At 35.9% G+C, this 15,102-nt stretch overlaps 1 protein-coding gene across 4 annotated transcripts in view; it reads left to right on the forward strand.

Annotated features, from left to right (window-relative positions):
- Positions 1 to 11,858, forward strand: part of LOC136797666 (uncharacterized) — a 42,301-nt gene extending 30,443 nt beyond the window's left edge. For all 4 annotated transcript variants that reach the window (XM_067054248.1, XM_067054251.1, XM_067054252.1 and 1 more), the window contains exons 4-17: positions 1,132 to 1,209; positions 1,608 to 1,787; positions 2,254 to 2,460; positions 2,860 to 3,274; positions 4,053 to 4,165; positions 4,547 to 4,674; positions 4,897 to 4,988; positions 5,228 to 5,301; positions 5,625 to 6,033; positions 6,454 to 6,670; positions 7,051 to 7,137; positions 8,609 to 8,825; positions 10,210 to 10,384; positions 11,356 to 11,858. In XM_067054248.1, the coding sequence (XP_066910349.1) occupies positions 1,132 to 1,209; positions 1,608 to 1,787; positions 2,254 to 2,460; positions 2,860 to 3,274; positions 4,053 to 4,165; positions 4,547 to 4,674; positions 4,897 to 4,988; positions 5,228 to 5,301; positions 5,625 to 6,033; positions 6,454 to 6,670; positions 7,051 to 7,137; positions 8,609 to 8,825; positions 10,210 to 10,384; positions 11,356 to 11,834 (2,871 nt within the window). In that variant the 3' untranslated portion in view covers positions 11,835 to 11,858. The remainder of the gene's footprint in view (positions 1 to 1,131; positions 1,210 to 1,607; positions 1,788 to 2,253; positions 2,461 to 2,859; positions 3,275 to 4,052; positions 4,166 to 4,546; positions 4,675 to 4,896; positions 4,989 to 5,227; positions 5,302 to 5,624; positions 6,034 to 6,453; positions 6,671 to 7,050; positions 7,138 to 8,608; positions 8,826 to 10,209; positions 10,385 to 11,355) is intronic.
- The last annotated feature ends 3,244 nt before the right edge of the window (positions 11,859 to 15,102 follow it).

Here is a 15,102-nt window from a genome sequence, read left to right on the forward strand (position 1 = left end):
TGAAAATAAGTAGTGTGGAGAGAGAGAAAGTTAACTGACTCATATTTTTGTGTTTACTTTGTAAAAAAAACTTGATGTGTCAGGTTGTCATAGTCCCTACATAGTTGTCTGATCAAAATATGCGTGTTATGTCAATCCAAAACCCTTAAGTGTTTCAAGGTTTTGGTCTTTCTTATCATTCTTGACTTTTCGACGCAATGTTTGTTTTCCTTTTAAGAGACCTCTGTTGTATAATCTCATTATAATAAGATGATGATCATTTGCCTCTGCTACTAAGTAAGAGAGAGAAAAAGAGAAATTTCCAAACATTTTGAATAATATGTGCTCATATAGCAAAAGACACATATTCCACTCATTAACCTATTTATGTCAAGGGCATTTTTTTTTGCTATAGATAAAAAACTCCATATCAATTGATGTTTTAATACGTCAATAGTATAAGACATCAAATTAATTATCCTTTGTATTTTTTCTACTGTTATTACATCATCAAGATACTAAATCAAATGTTGTACAATGATCAAAATTCCATTTCGTTTAAAAAATGTTGCCAAGTACAAGAAGAGCTTTTCAAAAAGAATTTTATTGCCAAAAAAAGGCGTTCTCAATTTATGTTCTCCCCTATTTTTTGGTTTTGTTTCTTTGGCTACTTAATTGGTTTAGATAACCTTATCAAATTTAAGTGTAAAAGCTAATGGAAATGACCTCCAATCACTGCCAAAAAGAGCTTCTAAAGTTTTTCTCCATGATTTTAGAGTTTCTGATTAGAGTTTATCACAAAAGGCAAAAAAAATGCTGGGAAATGCATTATATTTTTATTCTTAAAAATGGTTTGAATACATATTCTATTATCAAATACCTCAATAATTTCATAATTTATCAGAATTCCTCAGAGTAATAGAAAGGTTTTTAAAATTACCCATGGACTTGTAGGAAACCTATCCACGACATACACTTTTACGGACATTGGTATTTAAAATACCTAAATTAACCAGCACAGCCATGAAGCATTATGATACATTTCAGTTAAAAAAAAAGTGAAAATGTGTGCCTGACTGCAAGTGGCACAGAGAATTCATTAATCATAATATAAGTAAAATTTAGTTTCTTGATAATTTTGTTTTTCAATAGGAAATGAGAAGGCATGTTCTGCAAAACTTACTAGATACCGAAAAATCTTATGTCAATAATATGGAATCCATGTTAACGGTAAGTAGCCTTCTAACTAACTCCTTCATCTCATGTAGTAAGATCTTTAAAGTCATTCTGAAACAGGATTATTTGTTATGTTTTTAAAGGATTCTATAGATCTCTTGAACCACAACTTCGTAAATTTACAATGTAATGTTGGATAGTGATTTATACGTTACTGGGTCGAGCGAGCTCGGCATCTATTAACTTGATCTTTCCATCGTGTTCGATCTCTCGTGAGCACCGGGAGGTCTTCTTTCAAGCAGCCCAGATCTTCACAAAGTTTGCCAGGAAATGTCTTTGCTGGTCTACCACGTGTTTTGAAACCGTGATGATCTTGTTGCCAGAGGACAAGATCCATTAACCTTTGGGTAATCAAAATGTTTAAACCAGTACCTCATTCTTTCCATTTCCAGATGTTCTATCATCCTTTGAAACGACCAGACAACAACATCATTGAACCAACACTGGTGGATGAGATCTTCTACCAGATTCCTGAACTCCTGGACAACCACAAACACTTTTATGAGGACATCACAGCTCGTATTGACGATTGGAGTGATAGCCAAATCATCGGTGATATCTTCATTAACCAGGTATAATGTTATTGGGTTTTTTTAAGATCTTCACTTTCAGTCAGTCATATTTTCATGGATTTTCAGGCCAAGAATATGTATGACTTCTCAAGCAATTTAAAATACCTGAAAAAGAGGACCGGTCTTGTCACGGTTAACGTGCGTTCTAGTAGCGGTCAAATCTTTGTTTTATATTGGCCTTCGGACGTTCTAAAAATTGTTTCGAACAGTCCTGACCGTCTAAAGACCGGTCTAGTATTCAGGTACTTAAAATCGCATTGGGAGGCACGATGTGTTGTCTTAGTTATGAGTTTAATTATTTTAATAAATTCAAGTCATCAACCCACTGCTATTTTAGGTTGGAGTCAGAGCGGTGATTATCGCAGAAGCTTTCTTTGTGAAATAATGTGAAGACATTCAATTTCTTACATCTCCCATGCTATACTATACTAGTTGTTGCTTTAAAGTTTGTCTAATTTTATTTCAGTTTACGAAGCACAATTTAATGGACGCTTACAGCAATTTCATCAATAACTTTGTACAAGCCAAAGATGCTATACGTCAAGCCAGTTCCCGTCCACAATTCACCAAATACATTGAAACGTGTTCTCAGAAACATCACGAAAAACTAACGCTGAACGACCTGTTGATTATGCCTGTACAGAGGATACCTCGTTATATGTTGATTCTAAAGGTATGTGCTGGCAATGACAAAATCTCAATGTCCTTGAGCTCTTTCATCTCTAAGACTTTGTAAAAGTACTTGAAAAATACTCTCCAAGGTTTAATCTCTACTACTTTACTACTTTTTTTATTTTGTGAACTGAAACTTTCGCCATTTTCGAGATTTTATGCAACCTTTCTCGAAAGTTTGTGCTCCAGAAATAACATTTCCCGAAAATTGATCTCGTGATTTTGTGACCTCACGAAAGTTTCTGCTCGAAAGCTTTTCAACCTATAGTAAATTCTATGATCCTACTTTGAAAGCTTTTCTGTTCGGCCAATTTTCTCGCTTATGTCCACATTTCATCCAGACCTGTCAAGGCCTACATAGAGAACATTCAATTTATATTTTCATATTTTTCTTATTCAGGACTTGTTAAAATACACGACACCTGAACATCCAGATTACGATAGTCTAGAGCGCGCTATGCAAGAAATTAAAACGTTGGCAGACCGAATGAATAAAGGAGAAGTCGAAGCTGACCAGGCTGAAAAAGACATTGAAAAATTACGTGATATTGAACATACGATTGAAGGTATTTCTGACCTCGTAACAAACACTCGTAAATTTATCCGGCAAGATTTAGTTGCAGAAAACAAAGGTTCGATTACGAAGAAAGATCGATGTTTGTTTCTATTCTCGAACTTGTTAGTATGCACTACTGTCCGAAGAAAGAATAACGTGTTGAGACGTAACTCACTATTTAACGGACAATCCACCCCTGAATTCAATCGATACAAATTCGTATGGAAACTTGCTTTGGAGAATATCGAAATCTGCAAAGGTAAAACTTGCAATCTTTCTTATGACATTTGTTGATCCCTAGATTAGAAAGAAACCGGAAAGAGGATTCTAGGATATCAATTTATTTTCCTGTTAATCCTCTTGCAGTCTGTTCCTCTAAAGGATCCTGCATTGTAACACGCATGCGTAATTTGTCGTTCTTTTAGACCACATGTAGTTAATTCCCGTGATAAACGAAAGGGAATGAATCGCTAGGGTGGTAAAGTTACTTTCGGTCGAGGTTGTGGACGGCGAAATATGTCGTTTTTTATGAAATTTGTCGTTCTTTTTGTCTATTTTTAGTAATGCAGGATTCTTTAGATAAACCCCTTCATGTCTTGCATATTCTCAAGTGACTTATTTACGCTTTTTTAACTGTCTTAAATGTCTTAAATGAGCTTTTTAGCGTGACTAAATTAAAACAGTCGCGCCAAAATAAAGGTCGATCGCATTCATAAAAATGCAAAACAAGCAAACGATAACGCGTTTTTGATTTTTTTTTTTTGGCTGAATCTCAGATCAGACCGCATTAAAATAGAAGTCAAATGAAAGAATGATTGTTCTATCTCAGTGCTGCAAATAGGGAAATTTCAGTTGGCCGGTAAATTTTCGAGTGTAACGAGCAGGGGGTCTGGCGGAACCATATTAGTCTGTAATGACCTTAAGATTGGCTAAACACCTATTTTGATTTAAAAACTGCTCCTCTTTTAATTAGACAAAATGACCGGTATTTACCGGTCACCGGCCGTTATTTGCAGCACTGTATCTCTTTTTTTCAGTTTCGAATCCTCAACAAAATGGAGGAAGTCGTGAGTTGGAAAAGCTGGAAGATGACATCCGGATTCTGAACGATATCTTAAATATGTCGGATAATATCAGCGTTCCTCATCAGGTAGATTTTCTACTCCGTTGTCTTCATCTTTGCGATGTATGATAAGATACTTTTCCGTTATCACCATTTAAAGTTATGAAATCCTGTGGAATTTGTTACGTTATGACGTCAATCGTACTCTAACTGACAGAATTTTTTAACTTCGAAAGCCTGTAATTCTTTATATGTTTTAGTAGAAAACTTGCTGCAGTATAGGAGTTTTGCCTACAACGTTAGTTTTTTTTACCATATAACTTTTGCCAGGTCTGATTCGCGGGCCCCCTCCCAAAGTTTCAAAACCCTATCTACTTTCAAACCAATCACAGATGCGCCCTACGAAAGATGCTACAGGTCCTAAAGATTGTCCCCTACCATCTCGAAACAAGACTTTTTTTATTACAGAATATGGAGAATTCAATACGTGAGCAGTTGAACGAAGTCAGAGCTTTGATTCAAGAGAAACAAACACAATCACCTCAAACAACTCTATCACCAAGTCTCTCAAGAATCGAACTGCAAGCTCAAACTGAGTATGTATTTTACTTTTTTTTTACAATTCGACTTATCTTTATAAGGAGGGGAGAGAGTGCCTACTTCGCAACATAAAAAAAGAACGACAAATTTATAGCAAAATTATGTAGCAATAGCTGGTTACTATTTATTGATTCGACAATGACTCCTTGGAATCAAAAAACGAAAACTCTGCTATATCGTCGACCGAACTTCTAATCTTTGCATTTTCTCTATCGTAGGGACGACGTGGAGAACTACACCTTTCAATTCTTATCGGCTGAATGCAAATCATCTTGGGAAGCTTACTTCAATGATGCCAAACAAAAACTGGGTAAGTACTTTAGATGATCATACGAAGGTTATTCAATCTCTTAGTTCTTGTGGAAGAATCTTTAACATTTCTTGTAGAAAACCCTGAAATACCCGAGCGAAATAATACACGTGTGGAACTATTGGCGAAATTTAAGCATTATTTTTTCGCGGTTGATGCTCTAATCTTTTTAATCTTTTTCTTTTTTCTTAATCTTAGAAAAGTACTGGAACGTTATTTGTAATTTTTTATTTTTGCAGCTTATTCAAGAGATGCTTTTCCACCAGAATTTCAATATCCGACGCCAATCACAAAAACTAGGAGTGGAATGCAGGTAAGCATAAACTTTCTTTTTAAATAGATAATGCTAGTACTTTGGGACAGGCTGGAGACTTCAATTTGACTGAAATTTGGTACACTTGTTCTTGGGATGAATATCCGTAAATGTTTTTTTCATTTTTCCAAAAAATTTTCAGGGCATGGGCACTTATCTTTATAAAGCTACTAAAGCTGAGCCCAGTGCGTTGCACACGTTCGACCATTCTCAACCTACTTAAATTCCTTTCCTTATGTTATCCCTTTTAAGCTTTCTGAATTTCAACTTTCAAGGAATCTTAAGAATTTGGATACGATATTGCTCATCTTTTCTTTTTGTAGTTCACATGCGCGGCACCGAGCTACATAAGCTCTTTCACTGGTGCATCAACCGAAGAAAATCGTATGCCTGGCGACGTTTGGGTGTGTAATAGCGACGGTTATGTTGGCCAAGTCTGTCTCCTATCTATGATCCCTGGCGTACAATCCAAAGCATCGTTATCAGTTTGTTCAGCACGTATCGTCTGTATCGCCGTCATACCGGGCGGCCGCCTTAAAAGCGACAAGAACAGTAACAACGTTTCTAATTTACCGAAAATCTCAGACACGCCCAGAAAGAAATCGAAACGCAGGAAACAAGCTTTTTCCACGGACGTCTCCGATGATGATGATAATTCAGGGGCGTCCGCCATCATGGCTTTTGATAGCAGTGGCGATGAAGATGACCCGCCCATGTCCAATCATTATATGGGTATGTTGAGCCTTTCAGTTTTTGTCATTTTCTTTTGGATAAGTGCCTTTGAAAATGGGGGTTTGGTTAATTTCAATGACTTACGTTAAGGAAACGAGCTAAGGAAATTCCGGGTTGTGGAATAAGGTTTATTCTTGATATGCGTAAGTCATTTTTCTAGCGGAAAGACCCTAAAAAAGCCGGCATTTGACCCCTCTCTGTTACTAAAAATAGAAACACGGAGGTCAAAAACCGGCTTATTTTGTGTGCTTCCGTTAAAAAATATGACGTCATCTTATCAAGAATAAGGCATTGTTAAGTTAAAGGGACTGGGAAACTTGTACTGGTTAAGGAGACATGCGAGTTATAAAGGTTCGAGTTAAAGAGACTCTACTGTATAAAGAAATGAAGAGGAAAATGATGTCTTATTTCTCAACACAGGTGTTACAGGTGTCGGTATGAATTTCGGCGGAGGTCGTATCAGCCCTGGTGACAGCAGTTTGGGAGCGACTGAGAGTATGGATGGTGACCGAGGATCTTCTGATGATGATTATACCAGCGATGAAGACGAACAGACCAACATGCAAAACGAGCAGGACGAGGATGACGAAGGGCTAGATGCCAAAGCATGCATGTGGCTCGGCACTGAAGATCGACAGTGAGTTACCCTTCCTTTCTTTCGTCTTTGGTCTCTAAGGTTACAGTATTCTGAAATTTATATATGGCTCGGTAACGGCAAATTCAGGGTTCTATGCGACTCTATTAGCTTGTATGTGAGTTGGTACTGAAGACTGACAGTAAGCTTTCCTTGGTTTTCAGTGTGTTTTAATCATGTTTGGAGGTTTTTATGTCTCTGATCTATAGATTAGATTCCATAGAAGGTAGCCAGTAGTAAGCATTCGTTGGTTCTTTTTAAAGAAATGGATGAACGGTATTTTTTAAGAAAGGGTACTTTTTTATCAAGAATAATTTATATTTACGCCTTAGTCCCTGTACTTGTTTTGGTCGATTTTTAAACAAAATTTATTACTTTTTCAGCATTTACATTTACAACGCTCAAGACACGATACCTCAACGCAAAAGTCGCGTACGGCTGACCATGAAATCACCCGTCACCTCTATTCTGTAAGTCTACTTTCTTATTACATCTTCTACTCGCTTGTACAACTATTATTTCTGAAATGGGGAAATGGGTCAACTAGCGAAATCGTTCATTTGAATTCATGATATTTTAGTACACAATTCAATTCCATATTTTGAAACATCCAAAGAACGACACTTGTTTCATTGCATAAATCTGAAACTAGTGGCCATAAAAACCACGTTTCCTGACATTATCAATGCCTCAAATAAAAGGTTCTCTTGTTTCTGGTTTTGGAAAGAACCAGGAATAGATTTCACTCTGTGGCTCCCTTAATCTCACTTTAACTAAAAGTATCAATCTGATTTTTCGTCGTTACTTGTTCGGTTTACGTAGAGATAAAGTGCTTGTCTGTTTATCTTTTGCTAAGAACCCTTCATCAAACAAAAAGACTAATCTATCAGTATTTCTAACGGGCCTCTCCAAATCTCTCTCGTCTTTTTGCATAATCCTACGTAATACACGATCACATTGGTAACCAAGGGAAATTCGTAGTTATATATTTTGCGGTATGACTGAGTGGCGTCAAGTATATCTTAAAGGGGAAACGTTGTCGGGGGGGGGGGGGGAGTGACGAAATTTTTAGGCAGGTGACGGAAGAACCATGACAAAAAAATTTCCTGGTCAATTTCATGGGGGTGGTGACAAAGATTTTCATAGTGACGAAACTTTTCTCTGATGAAAAATTTTGCCCTAACTGAGTTTTATCCTAACAGTTATTTCACAACTTTCCCGTTTTTAGCGTCACTATAAGGGTCGATTTATTACAAAGGAGAGGATCCAAGGGGTATAAACTAACTACGTATTAAAATCAACAGTAAAATATTCATTTATTTATTATACTGCTTTTTATATGATTGATCGCTTATAAAAATTTAAGCTGTTCGACCTAAGCAAGCAAAAAAAATAATCTAGACTTTATGAATACTCTGGAACCAGCCTCTTTAACATTATGTTTTGAAAATCAATACTTGGTTTTAAAATTAAAAACAGTGTTGTCTTTTATACTGTGACTCTCTTTCTATTTAACTCCTAATCAATAACAATATCTTGTTCGAAAGCGAAACGAGATATCAAATTCAGACAGAATAGAAAGTATAACATTCTGTCCATTTTTCCATCTCACCAGTCTGTTTCATAAGTTTAAACAACGATGCACTGATATATAACCATATAAGCATTTGTAAAAAACTCAATAATCCATCCTAGCATAGGTCTTAAGATACTTTCTTCTTCAGGCGTTTCTAGCAAAAAAAATTGTCCAATTACCTTATCGGCCCTTTTAACTCCAATAAGGGCCGGTGTAAAAACGGCCGATAAGGTATACCATAAAATAGTAATAAAACATACATTAGATCAGCATTTCAAACTAAACAATCCGTTCAATTTTTTGTCTGATTGATGCTATTCTAATTTCTAAGCTGACAATTTATTTTCCTTTTTTTTTCTTTCCAGCTACCACGAAAACAAAGTGTTCGTCGCGCTAAGCGGTGGGGAACTATGCATCTACAAACGTGACTTGAACGGTGTATGGGACCTGACCGCACCGGAAACCGTCCAAGTCAGCATGACCGGATCAAATATCACATGTATGACGGCGGTAGCCGGACGTATTTGGTGTGGAAGTCAGAATACGATTCTTCTCGTGAACGTCACCTCATTCAGTTTAGAGGTAAGGACTATATGGTTGTCTCAATTTTTACTGTCGTTTTGCATAAGATTCTTATTTCCGCACTAAGATTCCTTTGGCACTTTTCTAGTGGAAAAAGACCAGTACTTTGTATAGTTGAAAATGAGCTTCGGAAAGTTTGGCAGTTTCGTAAGTAAACACAAGATTCTAAAATCATGGCAAAAAAGCAAGTCTCAAAAGTCGCAAAGTTTCCCAGGTCTTGGGTTGGTAATTCAGGTCTTGGGCCGCTAATTCAGGTCTTGGGCTGCTAATTCAGGTCTTGGGCCGCTAATTCAGGTCTTGGGCCGCTTACGGAAAAAAATTTGCGTGCGGGAATGGGAATCTTATGCCAAACGACTGTATCAATCTAAACGTCATGCGATTAGCTAAAAAGGGTGTTACTCGAATTCGCTAACAGCGGGCAGTCTAGACCTTCGTTTCTTTATTTGCAACGTTAACGCTAACACAATCTTCTATCACCATGGGAGAAACGCTCTCTTTGCGTCTGGTCTAGTTTCTAACTCGTTTTTATCAGATACTAAGGTGCTCACGTTATTGACGCAAACACAGAAATATTTTGATTCGTGAATTTTTTATTTGCGAATGAATTTTTGGAAATTTTCCAAGAGCAACACATGGCTTTTCCTATTCATAAGACACATTTTTTAAGTGAGATGACATCAAAAATATGTCAAGCGATTTTTATGTGGTTGAATTAATGTTATCATGTCCCATTGTGTGTTGTGTTTGTTTTTGACGTATTAGTAGTCGTTGGTTAGTGAGAGGCTGTGGATAATTTAAGAATACTAATCCATGTAAAGTCGCATACCAATGCGTTATTGTGTTATTTCGACGTTCCACTTATACTTTATTGCGAAATCTGTAAAAAAACCTGCCACCCACTCTTTATAGAAAATGTTTAGTTTAGCCTTTCTTTCTACTAGAGATATATTTTTCTTGTCCGATGATTTTCCACTGTGAGATTCAATTTAGCAACTCAATATAATTATAGTTAAGAAAAATAACGTTATCCGTTTATCTTTTCCTTGATGTTAGTGGGTAGATCAGTAGAATATAGCTCACGCTAGCCTGGATGTCCAGGCTGTAAATTCTTTTTTGATTTGATGTTTCTGTAATCTGCAGCTTGATCTACTTGGATGCTTGTAAACCCGGGGTTAGCAAATCTTAAGCTTCGCGCAATAATTGAATCGATAAATTACGCATTTGTTGCCTTCTGATATTTGAATGCAGATTGCTTTAGAAAGACCGGGTGGTAAACCAGAATCATTGAAAATAAAATAAATTAGCCTGGTTATTTAGGCAAGGTCACGGAAGAATCAGTTTTTCAGTAACTTTCAATAACATCCTCTATAAATCTATGTTTTAGTCTCCTATTAAAGTACACCCTGAACACACGAGGACCGTTCACAAGATTGTCAGTTCAGGACTGGGTGTTTGGGTGTCCATTCAAAGCAGTGCTGTTGTTCGCTTATACCATGCAACCACGTACGAAAACCTACTGGATCTTGACGTGTCAAAAGCTGTCGAAAAAATGCTAAATGGTTTGTATAAAATTGATCAGAATTAAACTTTATTGGTGTATGGGCTCTTCCAGCGAATTTTTGTAAACGGGTGTGGAGGATATATTGAATATTTTTCTGTTTGGGGGGAAACTTGTCCTGATTATTGGTGATTTTGAATTTCCGGGGTTGAATTTCCAAAAAATGTTATATCCCCCCCCCATATTTGATTTTTTTTTCTGGAAATGCCCAATGGATAAAACCAAGACACTGTAGTTTTTGGATTTTTCTTCTATGAAAAGTAAGAGTTTATTAAATTATCTGAATAAATCTATTAAGGGTGAATGAGTCTGACTCGCAGACCAGGTAGTTATCTCTTTGATAAGTTGGGTTAACCCTTTATACAGTTGGCCAACCTGGTCTATGCTCCCCAACTTGTTTACATAGCTTTCACAATTCACAATTCAACATCCTAAAAACTTTATTGTTAGAAAATGAATAAAATGAGTAAGGCAAATAGCAGCCGACGAGGCGACCTTTTTTTTCGATCTGTCCTTAGAGTATATTTCAGCTATAAATTTTGATATTTTCTGATCAGATCTTAGAGAATTAATCAGCTAGAAATAATGATGTGTTCTGACGAGACAGGGGTATAATCAAGGTCATCAAACGTGATCTTGTTGCCTAGTAACCCTAGAAAGCTTCAGAACACATCTTTCGTGAAAAAAAAACAAAGTATATCTTGGCAAATTGTTTTTCCTAGAATTTAGAAAACGTCCAACCATAAAGTAGTAATAAGTTTAGGGAGACAAGTAGTGCGATTTAGGTTTCCAAGAAATCAGAACACATCAATTGTATAAAAAATTGAAAGGTCGTAACATTTGGTCTCCTAGAAGATAAGAACACTCCGGTCTCTCCGCCGGCTGCTTCTGTAAATTGTCCTCAAAAACTACAAACGTAAAGCTCTGCGATGAGTGAAGTTTTCATCCAGTTACCTTTTTCTTTTATACTAGGTGCGGATGCAATCATCAAGCAACATAAATTAGCTTGTTTACGTGTGACGTCATTATTAATTTGTAAAGACTTATTATGGATTGGAACGAGTGCTGGAGTTGTATTAACTAATCCGCTTCCTTCTATTACCGCGAACATGTCCGTGCCCGTACTACGGAATAACGGACCGACCGGATCGCCACACGGACATACAGGTCACGTTCGGTTTTTGACGTCGGTTGAAGTTCCGAAAGGTTCTTTTAAAACTACGGATCATGATCAAAGAGACTTATCTCGCGTTTCCCCGTCACCGAGTAGAGATCGTCTCAAACGAGTGGATAGTAATAAATATAAAGAGCTGGACTCTAATGATACAAATGGTACAATGACTCTTGTGGTGAGCGGTGGTGATGGATACGAGGACTTTAAATATAGCCAACAGAATGAAACGGTCGGTCGAGATGATAGTACGAACCATTTACTTCTTTGGCGAGTATAGGAAAAAATTTTAACAATTTTATTATCATAAATGGTAAAAAAAATGCTAAAATCGGTGGTGGATACGTAAGATGCTCGACAAAAAGAGTTTCACCCGCATAACGAATGTAATGTAGCTCGTACCGCCCGAAGCGCCACGGGCGAATTTATACGGCGCGGATGTTATCTTTCCACGAAGAAGAGTTTGGTCGGATAAATGCCTTTACTGAACCGCCCTTCGTATCCGCCACTGAAAACAATGAAAAAGGTTTAATGTCTATACATTAGTATACATATACTTTTGCCTTCCATACTTTTTTTCGGTTATCATTTGGATTTTATTTTCATGGCACCGATAAATTTGGTACGGTTGTTGTTGATGAATTTAAAAGAGAAAAACTGAAGACGTTTTTTTTTGTTTCTATGTATATATTATAAATTACTTTTATATACAAATTAATATTAGAGATTTTATTGCTTTATTATCTGTTTTGAAATATTCTTTCTCTTTTTAACCAAAACTGAGGTAGTGGCGTACGCCCAGTTTTTTCAGGCCTTTTTCTTGTTAAAGGTTACGTCATCTAGAATACATGTTATAAGCAAGTGTCTGATCAGGCTCGTGTTATACTTAAGCATGCATTATATTTTTCTTAAAAACAATATAGAGCCTTTGTTTAGCATATATGCTTATAAATGTTATGCTTATTTATAGAAAAAAATTGAAGATAGCTTTTCTTTCGTCTTTTTTGGAAAAATAAAGCTTTATTTTTACAGTTAAAATTTTATTAATATCTCAGTGTAGACTATACTATAAAATAGCATTGTAAACACTGTTGTTACCATTGTATAGAATGTAGATATTAAAAGATTTTTTTTGAAGATTTTCTTGATTAATTTTACACACTTTTTGTTTCGTTTTTTTGTATGAAAATGAAAATTTTTTTGATTTTTTTGTACTTATGAATTTTTGCCTTACTTTTTTTTCCTTCTTTAACTTTTTATGTTGATGAACCTCATTTTGTAAATTTTATTTTCATTCAAAAAGAAATATTGTACCCGTTTGGTTGGTACCCTATCCTTAAAGTAAAATATAAAAAACGAGTCCATATTGTTTTCGAAATTTTGAAAAATTTTGATGAATAGGAATGATTATTCGGTCAGTTTGCATTTTACAGACCAGATTCTAATTAGTGTAAATCATGTATAGTCTGATTGGCATTAATAGGAGCGAATACATGCGCTACTGATGCTTTTGACTTGAAGTATGCAATACTGCGGCGTATTAACCATTCAAAAATTTCAAGTCGGTCATGTTCGTGGTTTCTATTTTACCATGAACATATAAACGACTGGACATCTATCTTTTATTGTCTCTTTGAAGCGAGCTTCGTTGCCGCCTGTATTTCAAAATTGGTATGAAAAATCCGACAATATTCCGTCATAATTTTATTTCTTTGAATTAGTTAGGTAAAAGGATTGATAGAGCTTGAACATTACTCCTAATGTACAAAAAAATTATTTTCGAATTTTTTCACAAGTTTGTAATATATTTTATCAACATTTTCAACTCTAAAATGCAGAATTTCAACTGCGTGTATACTTTTGAATCCCTTTTGTCACTCCAATAATTTTTTATATGACTTGAAAAAAATAGTTTGCCAAAGTTTAGAGCTTGTGTCATAAGAATATCGAAATTAGAATGCGACACTCTCTAAAATTATTAGACACTTTTAAGTCAAAATTTAGAAATACTAGTCGGAGTTTTGACAAGCTGACGATGATTTTGCCTCTGTTATCTTTGTTATGATATATATAAAAGACTTGAGAAGAGTAGAACAACAGAGACTTTTGTCGAAGTTTTGACGTTGTTAGCAAGGTACTTCCAAGTGGTATATCATCAAAATCTATTGTTTCATTTTATGCTTTTAACGAGGCGGCAACGAAGCTAGCAGCCCTTTCTACAAAAAGACAAAGACAAATGTCCAGTCGTTTATATGTTCATGATTTTACAGACAAGTCTGTGTTGACAAAACTGAAACTGATCCAAGTTTCAAGTCAATAGCTATTTCAAATCTAGCCTGGGTATCCAGACTCAAAATTTTAGAGAAAAAAACTCTTACCTCAACATACAAATATTCTAAAATTTTAGAGTCTGGTGCAACTAAAAAAGTCTGATACAGTTTTGAATGACACAGTCTGTGAGTGAACCCTTGTTGACAGAATCTCAAAACTTTGGAAACCCAGGCAGACACACATAATTACTTACCATAAAACCTATTTTACAAACTCAAAAGCCTTTCAAAACTAATTCAAACCACATCCAAACGTCAGCCACATTCATAAAGGCTCCTTTCCATCAGCCATTTTGTTTAGAAATGAACCTGTGTTTTCATTTTCATTTGTTTATCTTTTTTTGCAATGTCAGCTTTTTCCATAAATTATGCGTGCGCATCGAAAAATATCGAAAACCCCGCGAAAATTCTACTCAGTGACTGGGCGCGTACTTACCAATTAGAGACACTCGCATATGCAGGGACAGATATCCCTGCCAGAGGAGTTAGTTGGACCAGACCGTAAACCAGAGACAAGATTATAAAAAACTAGACGGTGAAATAGTTTACGGTCTGGATATCCAGGCTATTTCAAATCGCGATATACAGAAAACAAGGGGTGATTTAAAGAAAAAAGGGTTTGGGTGGGTCTGTAAAATGCAAGATACCAACAGATTGCGGAAAAATATTGGCCCTACACCCAAAAATGTTGCCTTTAGAGCAACAAAAAATATGAAAAAAAGTTGCTGTTCTGTTGTGACCACCATCCCATACTAAAGTATGTTGTAAAAAGATTTATAGTCCTCACACTTTAATTTTAATAAATTGCTCTTGAAGGAGAAAAGATATGATCAAATATATTACTTCGTTGAAAAGATAATGTTGAGCAGATGATTTTTAGACTTCGAAATCTTTCAAAAATTTCGAAAATTAAGATGAAAAAATGAAGATTTACTTAATTCTTCTGAAATTTTGAGCTTGGCTGATTTCGAATATTTGTTCAGATTTTCTATCTTTCTTGGATCAAAACGAAATTACAGCCCTCCAGTGATTCCATTTTGGCCATTCTTATCCTGCCACGACTACACTACACTACAGCCACCACGCCCTTCGTGAGCCTTTTCGTTCCAATAAAGTCGATCCTAATTTATACAAACTCGAACCCAGTCCCTTAGTCCGCTTCTTTCTGAAAAATCAAAGAAAAGTTGCGGCAGTATTTTCCAGAGTGAATATATCACA

The sequence above is a fragment of the Clytia hemisphaerica genome, unplaced genomic scaffold (assembly GCF_902728285.1).
Source record: "Clytia hemisphaerica strain Z4C2 unplaced genomic scaffold, Clytia hemisphaerica genome assembly, whole genome shotgun sequence".
Taxonomy (NCBI): Eukaryota; Metazoa; Cnidaria; class Hydrozoa; order Leptothecata; family Clytiidae; genus Clytia; species Clytia hemisphaerica.